The sequence below is a fragment of the Dipodomys spectabilis genome, unplaced genomic scaffold (genome assembly GCF_019054845.1).
Source record: "Dipodomys spectabilis isolate Male_0828 unplaced genomic scaffold, ASM1905484v1 ptg000188l, whole genome shotgun sequence".
NCBI classification, from domain to species: Eukaryota; Metazoa; Chordata; class Mammalia; order Rodentia; family Heteromyidae; genus Dipodomys; species Dipodomys spectabilis.
This window is the reverse complement of record NW_024870865.1, coordinates 2563785-2582590: the sequence shown is the minus strand read 5'-3', so window position 1 is coordinate 2582590 and position 18806 is coordinate 2563785. Positions and strand designations below refer to the sequence as shown.

At 41.5% G+C, this 18806-nt stretch overlaps 1 protein-coding gene across 2 annotated transcripts in view; it reads right to left on the bottom strand.

Moving 5' to 3' along the window:
• Positions 1–18806, bottom strand: part of Ube4b (ubiquitination factor E4B) — a 118732-nt gene that overhangs the window by 44660 nt on the left and 55266 nt on the right. For both annotated transcript variants that reach the window (XM_042695638.1, XM_042695639.1), the window contains 8 exons: positions 13796–13937; positions 12394–12494; positions 10707–10821; positions 6003–6086; positions 2414–2470; positions 1569–1685; positions 1382–1480; positions 274–387 (listed from right to left, as the gene is read on the bottom strand). In XM_042695638.1, coding sequence (XP_042551572.1) covers positions 274–387; positions 1382–1480; positions 1569–1685; positions 2414–2470; positions 6003–6086; positions 10707–10821; positions 12394–12494; positions 13796–13937 — 829 coding nt within the window. The remainder of the gene's footprint in view (positions 1–273; positions 388–1381; positions 1481–1568; positions 1686–2413; positions 2471–6002; positions 6087–10706; positions 10822–12393; positions 12495–13795; positions 13938–18806) is intronic.

Genomic DNA, 18806 nt, shown 5'->3' with positions numbered 1-18806 from the left:
AGCCCATTGTGTACAGGGGTTGCACCAAAGCAGCTCATTTCCACCTTGGTGCCTTATAGTCATCTAGAAGGCTTTTTTCCTCCTAATTTTACAATGGTTGGCTCTTTCCCATCAGTCAGGGCTCAATTCAGATGTCACCACTTCAAAAAAGCCTTCCCCAGTACCTGATCAAAAATCACAACTGTACCTCCTATCCGGCATTCCACCATGAGCAAGTCATGGTAGAAGGGATTTAGGGAGCAAGTGAAAGCAAAAGTGTCTCAGAAACCTTACCTGCATCTGTGCTTTCTTTATATTGGCATTGACGACAGCTGCCATGTAACCCAGGGCAGCTTCACGGGTTTCACCATTCAACAGAACGCTATGCAGAATCTTGAAAAGCTCTTGCTAGATTATTTTTTAAAAGAAGACAAACAAATTAAACTCCGTAAGACTGTGGCCCAGTTCCTACATTCTCTCTTCTCCCACTTTTCCTCACTTCAGGACAGCTTAACCACATGAAGTGTATACATGAAGACACATATGCATGCACCCAAGATGAGACAATAGCAGAAAGGCAGTGTGTGGCATGGAGGTGAGTAGTTATGGTTTTAATGAAACTTCTCAAAACTTTGCCTTGGGCAAAGTAAAATGAATTTGGTTACCCAAAACTGTAAGTCTTTACTTTTATGTTTTGGAATTGGAGACAAGTTAGATTAGTCTACATGGGTAAGTAGGTCAGCAAAGGATTTGTACAAACTAATACCTCTCACTCAACCTAGAAACTTAATGACTAAGGGCAGGCTACAGAGGTAATGTGGCCACTGCTAACAGAGGAACCACAGCATGGGTGTAGCTATTACCCAAGACATGGAGAGCTGGGGATGGAGCTCCTTTGATTAACATGCACAGGGTCCTGTGGTTAATTCCCAACACAAGCAAATCAGAAAAAGGCAAATCACTTATACATAGCTTATGGTTTTTTTGTTTTTGTCTTTTGCCAGTACTTGAACTCAAGGCCTTATACTTGTGAGGCCTGTTAACTTAGCTAGTGCATATCTTCTTTAAAAATATCTAAGGGACTTTTGTTGTTGTTGGTCATAGGACTTGGGTGCTGTCCCTGAGATTTTCTGCTCAATGCTAGTGCTCTACCACTTTGAGCCACAGCTCTACTTTCTGTTTTCTGGAGGTTAATTAGAGATAAAGACTCTCATGGACTTCCCTGGCTGGGCTGGCTTTGAATCATGAGTAGCTAGGATTATAGATGTGAGCCACCAGTGCCTGGCTCTAGGGGCTTTTTATTAGCATTTGGGCATTGACAACAACCTGTCTACAAAATAAGTAGGAAGTTCTGTACTAACAACTCATCTTTCATCCATTCATTCTTCTTCCAAACACCTACCCTTCCCAACTCCAAGTAATGCTGTAGTGATTGGCTGACCACACGGGTGTTTTCCAGGGTAATGGCAGGACCTGAGAAATATTTTTCTACCACTTTAGCCTGGAAAGAGAAAGAAAACACTGAATGAGCCCAGGGCGGGAAGGAGACTGAACAAAGAGCGGCAAATCTGAGTAGCCACTGGACTTACATCATCTTCTGCAAAGACTGAGAAGCTAAAGAAGGCCCCCAGGTAAGACAGTCTCTGCAGCTCCCTCCCGGAGCCAGGGCTTAAGGACTTCGGCAACCACAAGGGCAAAGAGGCAACCTAGACACAAGGAAAAGACTGGTCATGCTGCTGAGCAGGAAGCAGGGAAGAGGCAGTGGGTGATGTTCTCCACATCTGGTTCTGATCACCAGCACAACGGTTGATCCTGAACATCTCAAATACAAGGCACAAAGGTGTCAGGAGCCCTGGTGGAAGTTACCCACCTCAATGGAGGGAAATCCTCCAACTCTACATTTTCACATTTATGTTTCAAGATAGACTTAGATGGCATTAAAAAAAAAAAAAAAAAACCATTCTGATATTACCAAAGGATTCAAATACATCTCCCCATAGTACCTGTTATGCTCTAGAAAATACTTATTCTCCCTAAAATAATAGTAGTAAAACACTTCATTCCAAGAAATGTCATATATAATAGCAGTTGGTGAGAGCCTCTGATGTATTTACCTCTACTTACACCCAAATGCCTTTAAGAGAGGTTATTTTTTGGGGGTCTGGTCGTGGGACCTGAACTCTGGGCCTGGGCACTGTCCCTCAGCTCTTCAGCTCAAGGCTAGCGCTCTACCACTTGAGCCACAGTGCTACTTCCGGCTTTTTTCTTTTTGCTTCTGTGGTGCTGAGGAATTGAACCCAGGGCCTCAGGCATGCAAGGCAAGCGCTCTACCACTGAGCCACCTTCCCACCCCTTAAGAGAGGTTTTAGTTGCTATTATTCTGTATTTTTACAGGTTCATTGACAATGTGTGAACATATCAAGTAGAAACTTACCAAATTACACACAGGGTGTGTCTTTCCAAACTTAGTTTCACAGAGTTCACCTAATGCCTAAAAATAATATAAGAAAGAATTAGATCAATATATTGCTTCTCAAAGTGCTATCCTGTGTAGCAGCAAAGGACAACTTTAACTGCTACTCTCAAACATGTACATTCACTCTATGATGCTATCAGACTTAGAACTTTTTGACTTCATAAGCATTTTATATGCATGGCATTCCCAGCATTGGCCAGCCTGAGCTACAGTTAGTCTCTATCTCAACAAACAAACAAACAACAGCAAAAACAACACCCAATAAAGCAAAAATATAACCAAAACTACAAACTACACACTTTATTCTCATACATAACTTCTGTTGATATTTTTGCTAACTTTCCAGACATATTCTATAAATAGATTTGAAGAAATAAATGCACTTAGGATTTAAATAGTGATCAAGCTGGGCAAGGGTGGACATGCCTTAAACTCTAGCATTTAGAAGGCCAAAAAAGAAGTACTTGAATTCAAGGCCAGCCTGGGCAAACTTTATTTTTATTAAAAAAAAAAAAAAAAGGACAGGGAAGGTGGCTCAGTGGTAGAGCGCTTGCCTTGCATGCATGAGGCCCTGGGTTCGATTCCTCAGTACCACATAAGCAAAAAGAAAGAAGCCAGAAGTGGCGCTGTGGCTCAAGTGGTAGAGCGCTAGCCTTGAGCTGAAGAGCTGAGGGACAGCGCCCAGGCCCGGAGTTCAGGCCCCTCGGCCGGCCCCCCCCAAAAAATCAATATAAATAAATAAATAAGTAAATATTTTTTTTTAAAAAAAAAGCAAAAAGACAAAAACAACTAGAATAAAACAGGAAGCAGCAACATGTTTGGGGGGAAAGGGTAATAGGCTGGGCACACAAAGGAAGGGCATGAGCAAATATCATTATATTCATTGTATATTATATAATGATTATGTAATAATTAACTTGAGTATAGGGATGGGAGGGGGGAAAAAGGAGAATGATAGAAGTGTTAACATTGACAAGAAGCACTGAATTCATAACATGTGTAATTCTAACTTCTTTGTACCAAAAAAAAAAAAAAAAAGCAAGCTATCAACTCAGAATCTTTTTTTAAAAGCATGACGGTTTCAAGCTATGTGGTATATGTGAAAATTCCAAGTGTTCTTCAGTGTTCCAATCATTCTCTTCTTAGAGAATTATGATGAGCACTTTTTTTTAGAGGTAAGCAGTTTCCTGGAATTCAATCAAACAATACTGAAGAAATGGTGCTATGGCTCAAGTGGTAAAGCATTACCCTTAAACAAAAAGAGGCTCAGGGACAGTACCGAGACCCTGGGTCGAAGTTCCACAGCTGACAAAAAAAAAAAAAAAGAAAAAGAAAACAAACTAAACAATACTGAGTATGGACTCTACTTTTTGTCTGGTTTAGCCACAACTAGGTTGCTAAATAGCTAAGGAAGCTTTGGATGGATGTTCAGCACTGATGAAAATAACTAATACTTTTTAAACTATTGTTTGTGATGGTGCACACCTGCAAGTCCAGCCTCTGTGAGGCTTAGGGAGCTAGACAGAAGTTCAAGTGCTTACTGTCCAGGGCAGAGCATCACAGACTTCGTTGCACATCAGGATCATAGGGGAAGCCTAGAAAATCCTGGTGCCATGCTGTGCCCCCTATGATTTAAATCACAGTGCGTGGGGCTGGGAGCCAGGTGATAGCATTTTAACTTTTACCCTAATTGTTGTTGGCTTTTTTGAGTTTCTAGGGATCCTCCTACTTTAGCCTCCTGAGTGCTTGGGTGATTATCATGGGCCACCTTACACAATGGCAACAATATTTTGTAAAGAACCCTAAGTGACTCCAAGTATGACACAGTAGGGTTCACTGAGCTGGCGAAAAATCCCAATTCTTTCTTTCTTTATCTTCAGTCCTGGGGCTTGAACTCTGGCCTGGGCACTGTCCCAGGGCCTCTTTGTGCTCAAGGTTAGCATGCTATCACTTGAGACAGAGTGACAGTTCTAGCTTTTTCTGAGAAGTTTATTGGTGATAAGAGTCTCAGACTTTCCTGTGTAGGCTGGCTTTGAACCACAATGAACCACAATCCTAAGATCTCAGCCTCCTGAGTACCTAGGATTACAGGCGTGAGACACCAGTACCCAGCCCCAATTATTTCTGATTTGGTTCCAGCTGTCTTCTCTTCATGCCTCTCACTATTGTTCTCTCTCACTGAACCCTCCCTATTGTATATCAGTAATGGCCCAAAATAAAATTACTATCTACAACAATGGAAGCTTTTATCTTTTGACTGAGAAGGACATTTTGTTGGTATCTGACACTAACAGTTCCTCACTGAAACACTAAGCTAATTCAACCAAAAAGTCAACAATTTCAGAAGGAATATTTACATAATACAGTGATCATCAACACAGACCAAATATCTCACAACTGAACTAAATCGGATTAGTTCACTTCCTGTTCTGTCTGCCACAAGTGCAATGGGAAGAGCTCTGTAGCATGAATCCATTCAAAATTATTTGTTTAAAAGAATTCCTTGTCACTTTCTCATTTCCCCATGTTTAAGTGATGTGATGATGGACTTGCTTTCGAAAAAAAAATGCACCTTTTGTACACACCTTGGTTGTACCATCATCACAGGACAATTCCTAACTTTTTTGATCTGGTCTGAATTCTGAGGTGCACTGTGAGCACCTTAATGGAAGGTGTTGTCTCATAAGCAACTGTGATGCAGCACTAGTACAGAACATGCTCAGGAAGTGAACAGACTCAAATCAGTAACGAACACAGTAATATATATATATATATATATATATATATATATATATATATATATATATATATGTTATCAAGGCCTCAATTTACACAAGGTTGCATATACACATACAGTAAACTAATTTCACGTTCTGACATTTTGTCCTTATTTCTAGAACTTGAAAAAAATTAGCTCTATTTATTGCTTCTCTTAGTTTAAGAAAAGCAACTGCATTACTTAAAAAAATTTTTTTCTTGTGCTGGTAGTAGGGCTTGAGCTCAAGGCCAAGGGGTTGCCCCTAAGCTCTTTCAATCAAGGCTGACACGGAAACACTTGTGCCACAACTTCACTTCTGGCTTTTTTAGTGGTTAACTGGAGAAAGAGTCTCCCGGCTTTGTTTGCCTGGGCTGGCTCTGAACCACCTTCCTCAAAATTTCAGCTTCCTGAGTAGCTAGGATTTTAAGCGTGCGCCACCAATGCCTGACTACATTACTTTTTTGAAAAGCAAAATTTTATCACACGCCAGGTATAGTAGTACATGCCTGCAATCCCAGCACTCAGGAGGCTGAGTTAGGAGTATAGTATGGTGAAGTAGAGCCCAGTCAGCTGACGGCTGCCTAGGGCTGGGAGAGGCAGATTGTGTCCCAGCTGTTGTTTTCACTCAGCTGCACACTGCACACCAGGCACTGCATGGCCAACATAACCATTTCATGTGTGCAATGGAAAACAACATTATTCAGAGACCTGAAAGAAAAACTCAGTTAAAGTAGTCAGAAAGAAAAACATTTATTCAGTGTACTAGAATTTTTTTTTTTAAAGACTTACCATAAGAGGGTATTTAAAGTAGTCACTATCAAGTGAGCACTCTTTGGCAGCAAGAGCCAGGCCTTGTAAAATGGGAATAAAGATCTGTAAGAAAAGAACTCAAATTACGAACAGAAGTCAAAATATGCACATAATGTGCATGCGCCCACGCACACACGCACACACAAATAGGAATCCTGTTAAATAAGGTGCTGTATCTAAATGTGCAGGCCTTTTCATTCCTCTTTGAGAAAAAAGCTTTTCTGCACAGTCTGCAGTGGTCTGTAATTCAGACAGTGTGCTGACCTGTCCACCAAAGAGGCTAACCACAGAGAAATACAGCTACGTTTCCCAGAAGTAAGAGGATTTTGATGAACACTAGTATCCTGGCAGGACTTTCAGTAATTCAGCAGAAAACCACAATATGGACAGTAAGCCTTGCAGGGGTCTTTGCTCTTACAACTCAATTCTACACATCTCAGCAACTACGTTCTTAATTACCAAGCATCTATGATCTGTAAAATATTTAAAAAGTCTTTCTTGAGAGCAGATATACCTGATAAATGTTCAATTTAATAAGGAGCAAAATTTATATAATCATCTGATATGAAAGCTTAAGGGCCTCAAATTTACTTTTGCATATTTATCACTAACAATGGGTAACACTTCAAGATTTTCTTAGCACAATGCATCGCCAAACTTCACAATGCACTGAACTGCTTTTTCAAGGAGCTGGCTGAGAGTCAAGGCTAACAGCATCAAGCAGAAAGTGTAAACAGCAGCGGACAAAGTGAATTACAATAAGTTTTAAAGGGGGTATATTAGAAAAGTATTAGAAACCCTGACAATTTCCTTTTCCTACTAATTTCATCCCATCCTACTTAAAACTTTCATCATCACAAGAACACAGCACCAAAAAAGGTGCCATAGATTACAAGTATCTGTGGAATGTCTTGAGATATAAACATAGCACTGGAAGAGATCAAGCTAGTCTTCACCACTTAAACAATCAGGGTAGAAGTAATGTGCTTTCAAAAGCTAGTGAGAAATGGAGCCCTAACACTCAGTGTGAGTGTGAGGAATGCCAAACTGCAATCAAGAAGAGGCAGACAGACCAGAATCCCAAGAGTAAATTTCACAACTGGTCATCCAGAAAAACCTCTAAGTATGGTTTTGTTTTTGTTTTTTTTTTTTTGGAGGAATGCTATAAGTACCTTTACACTTTCTATTGGCGGTATCTTTCTTAGCAAGATTTAATTGATAATGAACAAAATATGACTATACAAAGTACTTTTAAATAATAAAACATTGGCTAATATTTATGATCTCCATTTGTCTCTATGCCTGTCCTGTGGCTTGAACTCCTGTGGCTAGGATTACAGGCGTAAGCCACTAGTGCCTGGCTATGCTCTCCTTACCATAAATAATGCTTTATTTTCAGACCAAAACCTACTAGCACTAGAGAAAACATGCTATATCTATTCATGCTCTATTCATACTAAATTATGGCTGTTCTTTATTTCTGTTTACATGTGTACAGCTCTCAATCATTTAATGGAGGTGAAAGTTTTTACTCTAACACTGAATAATTCATGATTTCTGCATTGTGCAATAAAAAAGGTAAAATTGTGTTTTTTCTCTTCAGGAGCTCTATTTCATACTTGACAAAAATTCATCATAAATGCACTTCTGTGTATCAATGACGCCTGCCTATAATCCTAGCTACTCAAGAGACAGAGATCCAAGGGTCATTATTTGAAACCGTCTGGGCAGACAAGTCAGTGAGACTGTCTCCAATTAACCAGCAAAATGCTCAAAATAGAGATGTGGCTGGCTTAGAGGGTAGAGAGCCACGCTGTGAGTGAAGAAGCTAAGTGAAAGTGTGAAGCATTAAGTTTTAGTGCCAGTATTGGCACATCTACGTACAAACAAACAGAAACCACCTCATGATAACATAAGAAAAGACAGAGTGTTTAGGTTTTTGGTCTGGTCGTGGGGCCTGAGCTCTGGGCCTGGGCAGTGTCCCTCAGCTCTTCAGCTCAAGGCTAGCGCTCTACCACTTGAGCCACAGCGCCACGACAATGAGTGTTTAAGTGGTAAAGCACCCTGAGTTGAAATCACAGAAGGGGATGTGGTTCAAGCATAGAGTACCCTGTTTACCAAGTTTGAGGCCCTGAGTGCAAATTCCAGTGTGGGTGGGGGAGGAGGGAGGATGAATTTCAATTTGAGTTATCTTAATTTTACCCCAATTATAAAGACCAAAAAGGTCATTTCATAACCTCAACATATGTTCATGAATAATATAGGTATTATATGGATGGCCCTTTCAGCTACTTACTGTGCTGATAGTACACAGTAAAAACTACTCTGGGTGCCTGTTTTGATAAAGTATTCTAATTAATGCCCACTATACCCATTAAATTATGGGCACTTCACTAAAACTTTCCAAGACCATCACTTGTTTTCATGAGACTTGGCTTAGCATTTTTTTTTCTTCTTTTTTTTTTGTCAGTCATGGGGCCTGAACTCTAGGCCTGGGTGCTGTCTCTCAGCTCTTCAGCTCAAGGAGAGCGCTCTACCACTTGAGCCACAGCACCACTTCTGGCTTTTTTCTTTTTGCTTATGTGGTGCTGAGGAATTGAACCCAGGGCCTCATGCATGCAAGGCAAGCACTCTACCACTGAGCCACCTTCCCAGCCCCCTTGGCTTAGCTTTTTTTTTTTTTTGGGGGGGGGGGGTCCAGTCATGGGGCCTGAACTCTGGGCCTGGACTCTGCCCCTCAGCTCTTCAGCTCAAGGCTAGCACTCTACCACTTGAGCCACAGCACCACTTCTGGCTTTTTTCTTTTTGCTTATGTGGTGCTGAGGAATTGAACCCAGGGTTTAGCTTTTGAAAGAAGAGTTCACTCTGTTGCCTTTATGCTCCTGTAAGTCAACATGACTATCATGGAAGACAAGTGCGGGGACTGAGTTCTAGAAAGATTACAGAACATTAGCAGGCCTTTTTATTCCCTTTGAAGAATGTTGAAATCACAATTCTTAAAATTTAGTCTTTTTTTTTTTTTTTTTTTTGCCAGTCATGGGGCCTGAACTCTGTGCCTGGGCACTGTCCCTCAGCTCTTCAGCTCAAGGCGAGCGCTCTACCACTTGAGCCACAGCGCCACTTCTGGCTTTTTCTGCTTATAGGGTGCTGAGGAATCGAACCCAGGGCCTTAAGCATGCAAGTCAAGCGCTTTACCACTGAGCCACCTTCCCAGCCCCGAGAATTTAGTCTTAAAACCAACAGTTATAATACTCAGTATAAACTAGTTTACAATGGTGTTATGCATTTCTGATTACAACTGTTGTTTCTCTAACCACACAAAAAAGGGATGACTAAGTAAACTGTAAGAAATTTTAAGAAAAAGCAAGGGAAAAGTACAACTGAGTCTCACCTTGTAGGAGACTCAGTAAACAGTGAAGAGATAACATCTTCACTTGACTTTACAAAATGAGATATCAATACAGTATGTAAATAATTAGCAAATAAAGCACAAACAGTAAGATGTAACACATTGCTTCCTAGTTTGGATCCTATGTGAGCTAATTTGGTTATTGCATTACTAATCTCAGATACTCAGACAACCAACTTTTAGTACTGCTATGTGTAAAATGTACATTGTCTTAGGGATGTGGCTCTTGGTGTGTGTGTGTGTTTGTGTAAAATGTACATTGTCTTAGGGATGTGGCTCTTGGTGTGTGTATGTGTGTGTGTGTAAAATGTACATTGTCTTAGGGATGTGGCTCTTGGGGTGTGTGTGTGTGTGTGTGTGTGTGTGTGTGTGTGTGTGTGTGTGTGTGTGTGTGTGTGTGTGTGTGTGTGTGTGTGTGTGTGTGTGTGTGTGTGTGTGTGTGTGTGTGTGTGTGTGTTGGTCCTGGAGCTTTAACTTGGATTGGGTGCTGTCTCACATTGTCTTAGGGATGTGGCTCTTGGTGTGTGTGTGTGTGTGAGTGTGTGTGTGTGTGTTTGTGTGTGTGTGTGTGTGTGTGTAAGTGTGTTGGTCCTGGAGCTTTAACTTGGATTGGGTGCTGTCTCTGAGCTTCTTTTACTCAAGGCTAGTGCTCTATTACTTGAGTCACAGTGCCACTTATGGCTTTTTATTGGAGGGTAATAATCTCATGGACTTTCCTGTGTGGGCTGGCTTCTAACTGCAATCCTCAGATCTCAGCCTCCTTAGTAGCTAGGATCACAGGTGTGAGCCAACCAGCATCCAACAGGACTATTCTTTTTTTTTTTTTTTTTCTTTTTTACTAGTCCTGGGGCTTGCTCTCAGGGACTGGATACCGTCCCTGAACTTCATTTGCTCAAGGTTAGCACTCTACCACGTGAGCCACAGCGTTACTTCCAGCCTTTTCTGTGTATGTGGTGCTGAAGAATCAAACCGAAGGCTTCATGCATGCTAAGCAAGCACTCTACCACTAGGCCACATTCCCAGCCAGGACTTTTATATTCCAAAGCACTTAACATAGACCTTGTTTGAAAGACTCAATAGCTGAATTGAGCATATGATTTGAAAACTACAGCCGTTAAATCCAATTTTCTCAAAAAGAATCTTGGTTGGTCTACCCTTGAGCAAATAACAAGAATGCTGGAATGTGGGAAGAGAAATTTCAAATATATTTAGGTATCAGCTTCAGCACAGAAGTACTAGGCTAAAAGTGCAGTAGAAAACTCACATGACCATACCTGCTTGAACACTTCTTCATCCTGATGAGTGGTCCTCACCAGTTCTTGAATAAAGCCGTATGGGAGATTCCTGCACAGCATGTAGGGCACAAGGAAGGACGGCTGCTGCATGGATCTGTGGACCCACAAAAGCCAAAGGCTACAATGAAGTGATCTCACAATGCAGAACAAATACAAGCACATGGCAGTACCACCTGCCCAGTCAGAAGCCAAATTTGAAATCTCCCAAATATTCTGTACATGTTTTAGACAATGAAAACCTTTCTAACCAGTTGTAGTCATTTTTTGGTCTTTTAATGAAGTGCTATAGAAATTTCAAATTTTTTATTTTCCTTCACAGTCCATTAAAAATGTAGCATTGGGTTGGGGATTTAGCTCATTGGAAGAGCACTTGCCTGGCAAGTGCAAGATCCTGCGTTTGGTCCTTAGCTCTGGAGAAAAAATAAAAAATAAATGAAGGGCTGGTGGAAAAAACAAAGAGCTTAAAAAAAAAAATGAGGGCCTGGGGATGTGGCTTAGAGGTAGAGTGCTTACCTAGTTTGTGTGAAGCCCCAGTTCAATTCCTCAGTACCACATCAACAAAAAAGCTGGAAGTGGCACTGCGGCTCAAGTGGTAGAATGCTAGCCTTGAGAAAAAAAAAAAAAGGAACTCAGGGACAGTGCCCAGACCCTGAGTAAAAGTCCCAGGACTAGCAAAAAAAAAAAAGAAGCATTAAGGTTGGCACTAGGGCTCACACCTATAATATGAGATAGTCAGGAGGCTGAGATCTGAGGATTACAGTTTGAAGCCAGCCTGGGCAGGAAAGTCCCCGAGACTCTTGTCCCCAGTTAACTACCCAAAAAATCTGGAAGTAAACCTGTGTCTCAAGGTAGAGTGCTAGCTCTGAGCTAAAAAACTCAAGAACCGGGCTGGGAAGGTGGCTTAGTGGTAGAGTGCTTGCCTAGCATGCATGAAGCCCTGGGTTCAATTCCTCAGTATCACATAAAGAGAAAAAGCTAGAAGTGGTGCTGTGGCTCAAGTGGTAGAGTGCTAGCCTTGAGCAAAAGAAGCTCAGGGGCAGTGCTCAGGACCTAGGTTCAAGCCCCAGGACTGACCAAAAAAAAAAAAAAACAACAACAAAAAACCTCCCCCGCAAGCCCCAGGACTAGGATAAATAAAAAAGCTTAAAAAACATGTGGGTATGGTACAGGATATAACAAGGAGAATGCACAAATTTAACTTTGTGCCACTTTTCACTTAGAATTATTTTTACATAAAAGAAATATACAAAGTATTTTATGGAACTTCATGTAATAAAATAAAATACAATGTAGTATCTGTGTGATTCTATTCTACACATTATTCTTAATTACTATGTAACATAAACTGGTATGTACTACATAGGAAGTAATGATACATACACTTTATATGATGCCTCTACCAAGTTCAGGTAGTTTTAAACTAAATTACTAGTTTTCTTTACTGGTCTCCACATAATTCAATACTGATCTATTTCAAAAAACACTCCTTAGGTCTAACTCATGTCTTTTATGCCTCATATTTTACAAGATGAGGAAGAAAACATTTTAGAGAAGGAAAGGAATCTCAGATTACTGAGTTAAACATTTTCGCTTTTCAGACAATGGAGTGATCCAACCAGGTGCAAGGTGTTATCACACAGCCACATAACAATCCTTCACAACATACCTAGGCTGTGTTAGGGAACCTTGGAGTACTAATGCGGTGTGCGATATGCATTGTGAGCGGATGTTGCTCAGGAGCTGGCTGACTGCTGGCTGGCTGCACATCTGGAAAAGGAAGGTAGTTGTCAGGACAAGAAGCAAAGTACTAACATCATGCTGTTGAAAACTGACAAATGTCATAAGAACGTAATGGCTGGAAAATGGCATTTTTATTCTTTTATTCATAATGAACAAAGTGCTAAAAGTGAAATGTAGTCAGAAGGGGTAAGTAGAAAAACATGTGGTCTTCTTTTTTCCCCCCCACAGGTCAAGTACAATAATCCTCAAAGAGGCCCTTTACAAATACAATACTAACAAGTGGGACTACAGGTGGGATTCAAGAGGCAGAGTACCTGCTTAGCAAGAGTGTAAACCTGAGTTCAAACTCCAGTACTGCCAAAACAGGTGGACACCGAGATTAGTTTTCTAATGCAAAACTAGAACTAGGTAATAAACTAAGAATAAAATGAAAAAATAAGGAAGTCAAGTCAGTACAAAATATGTATTTCTTTAGTTTAAACCTAGCCTGGCAAGTCATCATTTAAGTAATTTTACCATAATGAATTTAACCTTTGTCATTCATTTGCTTATCCATATCATGGAAAGAAGATATATCATGCACAGGGCTACTTGTAACTCTGAGCACTTGTAGAGAATTCAAGCTAAAGTGGAGTTAATGTCATCTAATCTACATGGGCTTCATGGTGTTGCTTACTGTTATTACAATTGCCACAGACTGGCAGTGCTACTGTTTGAATCTAAAAATGCCTTCCTGTGTTAGAGATGTGGGCTTTAGGGAGATAACTAGCTCATGAGGGCTCTGAATAAATCAATGGGTTAATTTATTGATGAATTAATTCATAGGTGATACAGGAGGTAGGTCCTGGCTGAAGGAAGTAGATCATTAGGGTGTACCCTGGTTTATCCTGTCCCCTCCTTCCTTTCTCTGTCTCTGTGTGTTCCCTGGCTGCTATGAGGCCAGCAACTGTGCCCTGCTACACACACCCTCTGCCTTGATGTCACAGCCCAGAATTAAAACGACCAACCAGGGACTTAAACTTCTTCAACTCTGAATCAAAAATAAACCTTTTCTCCTTTGTTGATATTCTCAGATATTTTGTCCTAGTGAAAAAAGCAAAAACAAACAAACAAAAAAACCCAAATGACTGGCACTCTACCACTTGAGCCACAGCTTCACTTCTGGGTTTCTCTATAATTAATGGAAGACAAAGAGTCTTGTGGACTTTCCTACCCAGGATGAATTTAAACAATGATCCTCAGATCTCAGGTTCCTGAGTAGCTAGATTACAGGCAAGAGCCACTGACACCCCAGTTCTTCTTTTCTAAGTAAAACTGTCTCATGGTACCTTTGGTGCTTTTTTTTCTTCTATTCCAACTCGGTCAAAGCATTCGATGAGGTAGTTCAGCATATCTGTCTCCTTGCAGGTTTCAATGGTGAAATGGTCACTGTAGGAATCCCAATTACTTGCTCCACCAGAGGCTCCCAAACTTTGGAGAAGAGGACAAAAACACTGATGATGTTTACCTCTTCTTGATCAGTTCAGTTCTCTTTAGAGTTTGAGTTTCTGCAGCAGAAAGCCTGTTAGGATCCCTGCATCCACAAAGCACAAACCCCCATGCAGCACATATGGGAGTTCACTGCTTGCTTCCACTGCTCCCAGCCCAAGACAGTGTTCTCCTAGTCCTCTGAAAGTTTCTGGAAAGCACTTTGTGCATGTGCAAAGGAAAGCTTATTTTTGTGCGGATGGCAATTTATGATCCAGAAGCACTTACTGCCAGTGAGTGCTAAGCATTTGAGAGCTACTAACCAGCACCATACATGACCTCTCTTCACAAAGCTAGACTGGGCTATAACTATAAACAAGGCTTTAGGAGTAAAGTCAGAAAGAGAATATTATTCATCCTCATCACTGTTAGTGTAGATCTGAAAAAACTTGAACAGCATTTGGCAACAGGACTAGGCCCTGGGGAAAACGCATTAGGAGGAGATAGGAACACATTTACTATTACATTTCTGAAACTTACAGGGAATGAAGCAAAGCAGAACAGTAAAAACAAAGCAAACACTTGCACTAGAAGTTGGCAGACGTAGGTTCTAGAACCAAACTTACATGTTACCTGAACCCAGAACCTCTATCTTATTTCCAGGGAGGCTTCAGTGAGAAAATGTGCAAGTGCTTTCTAAAATATCAGCAGGGAGCAGTATGACACACTGTCATTAACTCAAAATAACTAGGCTTAGCTTTGAGGAAGTTAAACACAGTTAAAGTCACCACTATCAGAACACATAGCACCCACTGATCTGATATAAACAACAATTACAGAGTAATCAAGGTCTAGGAAGAAGCAGGGCTTGTAAATCAAGAGGAAGAAAATGAACTTAGCAGGAATGTTACAGCCAGAAGATGACAAATGGGAAAAGTATCTGGAACTTGCTAAGACATAGCCCTACTTCAACAGAACTACTTTTGGAATATATACACAAAACTGATCCTAGAATTTGGGGTAAAAGCTAAGTAACTGGCCTCAGAATGAAATGGAAAGTGAAAAGAGGCCTTGGGGGAGGGGGGCCGGAGAACAGTGTGGCTCCAATAGGAGAGTACATGCCTAGCAAGCATGAAGCCCTGAGTTCAACTCCCAGAACCACCAAAAAAATAAATAAAAGCAAAAACTGTGCCAGTTTTAAGTCCAGGATTTTAGCCTACAATTCAGCAAATCTGCTTTCTTACAATCCATAATATGGTCTGATAAAAAAGAAGGAATGGAGCCAGGCGCCGCGAGTGGCTCACGCCTGTAATCCTAGCTACTCAGGAGGCTGAGATCTGAGGATCACAGTTCAAAGCCAGCCTGGGCAGGAAAGTCTGTGAGACTCTGATCTCCAATAAACCACTAGAAAACTGGAAGTGGTGCTGTGGCTCAAGTGGTAGAGCGCTGGCCTTAAGCTGAAGAGCTGAGGGACAGCGCCCAAGCCCAGAGTTCAAGCCCCACGACCGACCAAAAAAAAAAAAAAAAGAAAAGAAAAGAAAAGAAGGGATGGGCTGGGAAGTTGGCTCAGTGGTAGAGCACTTGCCTTGCATGCATGAGGCCCTGGGTTTGATTCTCAGCACCATGTAAGCAGAAAAAAGCCAGAAGTGGTGCTGTGACTCAAGTGATAGGGTGCTAGCCTTGAGCTGAAGAGCTGAGGGACAGCACCCAGGCCCAGAGTTCAAGCCCCATGACGGACAAAAATAAATAAAATAAAAAAACAAAAAAGAAGGGAGGGAACCAGGCGCCAATGGCTCTCACCTATAATGCTAGCAACTCAGGAGGCTGGGATCTGAGGATCATGGTTCAAAGCCAGCTTGGGCAGGAAAGTCCATGAGACTCTTATCTCCAATACACCAGCAAAATGGAAGTGGCACTGTGGCTTAAGAGGTAGAGCACTCGCCTTCAGGGCCAGTGCTCAGGCCCAGGCCCAGAATTCAAGCCCTATGACCAAAAAAAAGAGGGGTGGGGGGAACGGGATGGGATTGAGAGACAGTCTAGGAAAGAATAGAGCCCTTCCCTTCCCACCAGTAGGTCAGAAGCCACCCACAAAAAAACCTCACAAGAGCCATAACAAAGATGGGCAGGTCAGCATGGGAACCCTAGACAAATACAGACAAATTCATTCTTGTGTCTTTTTTGTAAGGAAAGTTTTGGTATGTATGAATGTATGTATGTATGTATTTATTTATTTTGTGGTACTGGGGTTTGAACTCAGGGATTTGATCTTGCTAAACAAATATTTTACCACTTGAGTTCCCACCTGTTTTGTTACACTTTATTAACTAATAGTAGGATCTGGTACTTCCTAACTAGCCTAATAACAGAAAGAATGAGTATTGTAATAAACACAGGAAATCTCACATAACAATAAAACAGGAAAACCAATTATTAAATGTAAAAATCACAACAGATCCTCAAAAGCAGAAAGGAGGATTTATCTTTAAGTATAGAAATCTGGGTTGGTCCGAAGGTAGTTGACTTATCACAATTGATTGTTCACAGTTACAGGAATCTGTTTTTCCAAAGAGCTGTGATCTGAACTCAGGTTCCTGCTGGCAAGGTAGTGCTGAACCCTGTCACCTGCAGCAATCTTAGCGTCTTCACCACTCCATCTGTCATTAGTGATTCAATGACTACAGTTTCCACACATCTGATCCCAAAGATGAAAGGTTCTACTCCAGGCTTGACTTACGTACAAGTCAGAGGAATTTTCTTTGAAGCAGCTCTTATCAATGACAATGAAAACCACACTTTCTTGTGTTTAAAATGATTTTTTTTTTTTTGTTGGTCATGGGGCTTGAACTCTGGGCCTGGGTGTTGTCCTTAAGCTCTTCAGCTCAAGGCTAGCACTCTACCACTTGAGCCACAGAGCCACTTCTGGTTTTCTGAGTAATTTATTGGAGATAAGAGTTTCACAGCTTTTCCTGCCTGGGCTGGCTTTGAACCATGATCCTTAGATCTCAGCCTCCTGAGTAGCTAGGATTACAGGCGTGAGCCACTGGCACCTGGCTAAAATGAAAAAATTTTAACTATTTATTTCCTTTTTTTTTTTTCAGTCCTGGGGCTTGAACCCTGGGCCTGGGCCTGGGTGCTGTCAGCTCAAGGTAAATGCTCTGCCACTTAAGCCACAGTATCACTTCAGGTTTTCTGGTGGTTAATTAGAGATAAGAGTCTCACAGACTTCCCTGCCCAGGCTGGCTTTGAACCATGATCTTCAGATCTCAGCCTCCTGAGTATCTAGTATTACAGGTCTGAGCTACCATCACCCAGATAAGCTATTCATTTTCATAATAATAAATCCCATTTCTTGAAATTTGTGAGAAGCATCTTTTGTGTGTGTGTGTGATAGTACAGGGAGGACTTGAACTCAGCTCTTGACTGGCTTTTTTGCTCAAGGTTGCCACTCTACCACTTCAGCCACACTTCCACAGTATCTTAAATTGATATTGATAGACCCTAATCAGTTACAAGGAATGGCCTTGACGTTGTACCCATAGCTAGCATGAAGACTTAAGTGTTTGTGTGAACTCACATGCTTAGAGGGGCTTCTGCAATTGCTACTAAAAATTATGTTCTATTCTTAGTAACACATTCGTTTAATTTAAATTTGCCTTCCACTACCTTGAAATATTCTCACAAGCATTTTGCTAAGACTTGAAATCTAGAAGGTGGCCAGGTCATCGCCATGCACACATGTAAGCCTCAGGAATTGAGAAGCTCAGCTAGGCAAATGAAAAGCTGTCTTTCAAAAGTGACAAGTTATAGAAGTTTGGTTGTGGTGTGTAGGGCAATGTAATGAAAGGCCGTCCAGCAATATTATAGAATTTTCAACTATGTTGTGGCATTTTGGTGATCATCAGGCACACACTAAATAGCCAGCTGACTTTTGTGTGGTTTTTTGTTTTTTTGTGTGAGACTTTTTTGTTTTCTGGTGGTTAATTGGAGGTAAGAGTCTCACAGACTTTCCTGCCCAGGCTGGCTTTGAACCAGGATCCTCAGATCTCAGCCTCCTGAGTAGCTAGGATTACAGGCATGAGCCACCGGTGCCTGGCTAACCAACTGACTTTTTTTTTTTTGTCAGTTGTGGGTCTTGAACTCTGGACCTGGTTGCTGTCCCTCAGCTCTTCAGCTCAAGGCTAGCACTCTACCACCTGAGCCACAGCGCCACTTCTGGCTTTTTCTGCTTATGTGGTGCTAAGGAATGGAACCTAGGGCCTCATGCAAGGCAAGTACTCTACCACTGAGCCACCTTCCCAGCTACCACCTGACTTTTTAAGAAGGAAATGACACAAAATCTTAATCCACAGAGAAATGCTAAGTAAACCTCACTGTCAATATGTTTCAACATTACAGAATAATTCTAAGGGTATCACAGGAAATAATGATCACAAGCATCAAAAATGTCCTGTCTCTTAACTAGGTGCCCATGGCTCATGCCTACAATGCTACTCAGGAAGCTGAGATCAAAAGATAATGGTTTGAAGCAGGCATCAGCAAGAAAGTCTCCAATTTAAAAAAGCTGAAAGTATGGGGCTGGGAAGGTGGCTCAGTGGTAGAGCTTGCCTTGCATGCATGAGCTCCTGGGTTAAGTCCTCAGCACCACATAAGCAAAAAGAAAAAAGCCGGAAGTGGCACTGTGGCTCAAGTGGTAAAGCCCTGGCCTTGAGCTTAAGAGCTGAGGGACAGTGCTCAGGCCCAGAGTTCAGGCCCCATGACCGGACCCCCTCTCCCCCTAAAAAGCTGGGAGTAATAACGACTCAGGTAGTAGAGTGCTAAACTAGAATGAAAAAGCTAAGGGATAGCATCCAGGTCCTGAGTTCATGCCCCAGT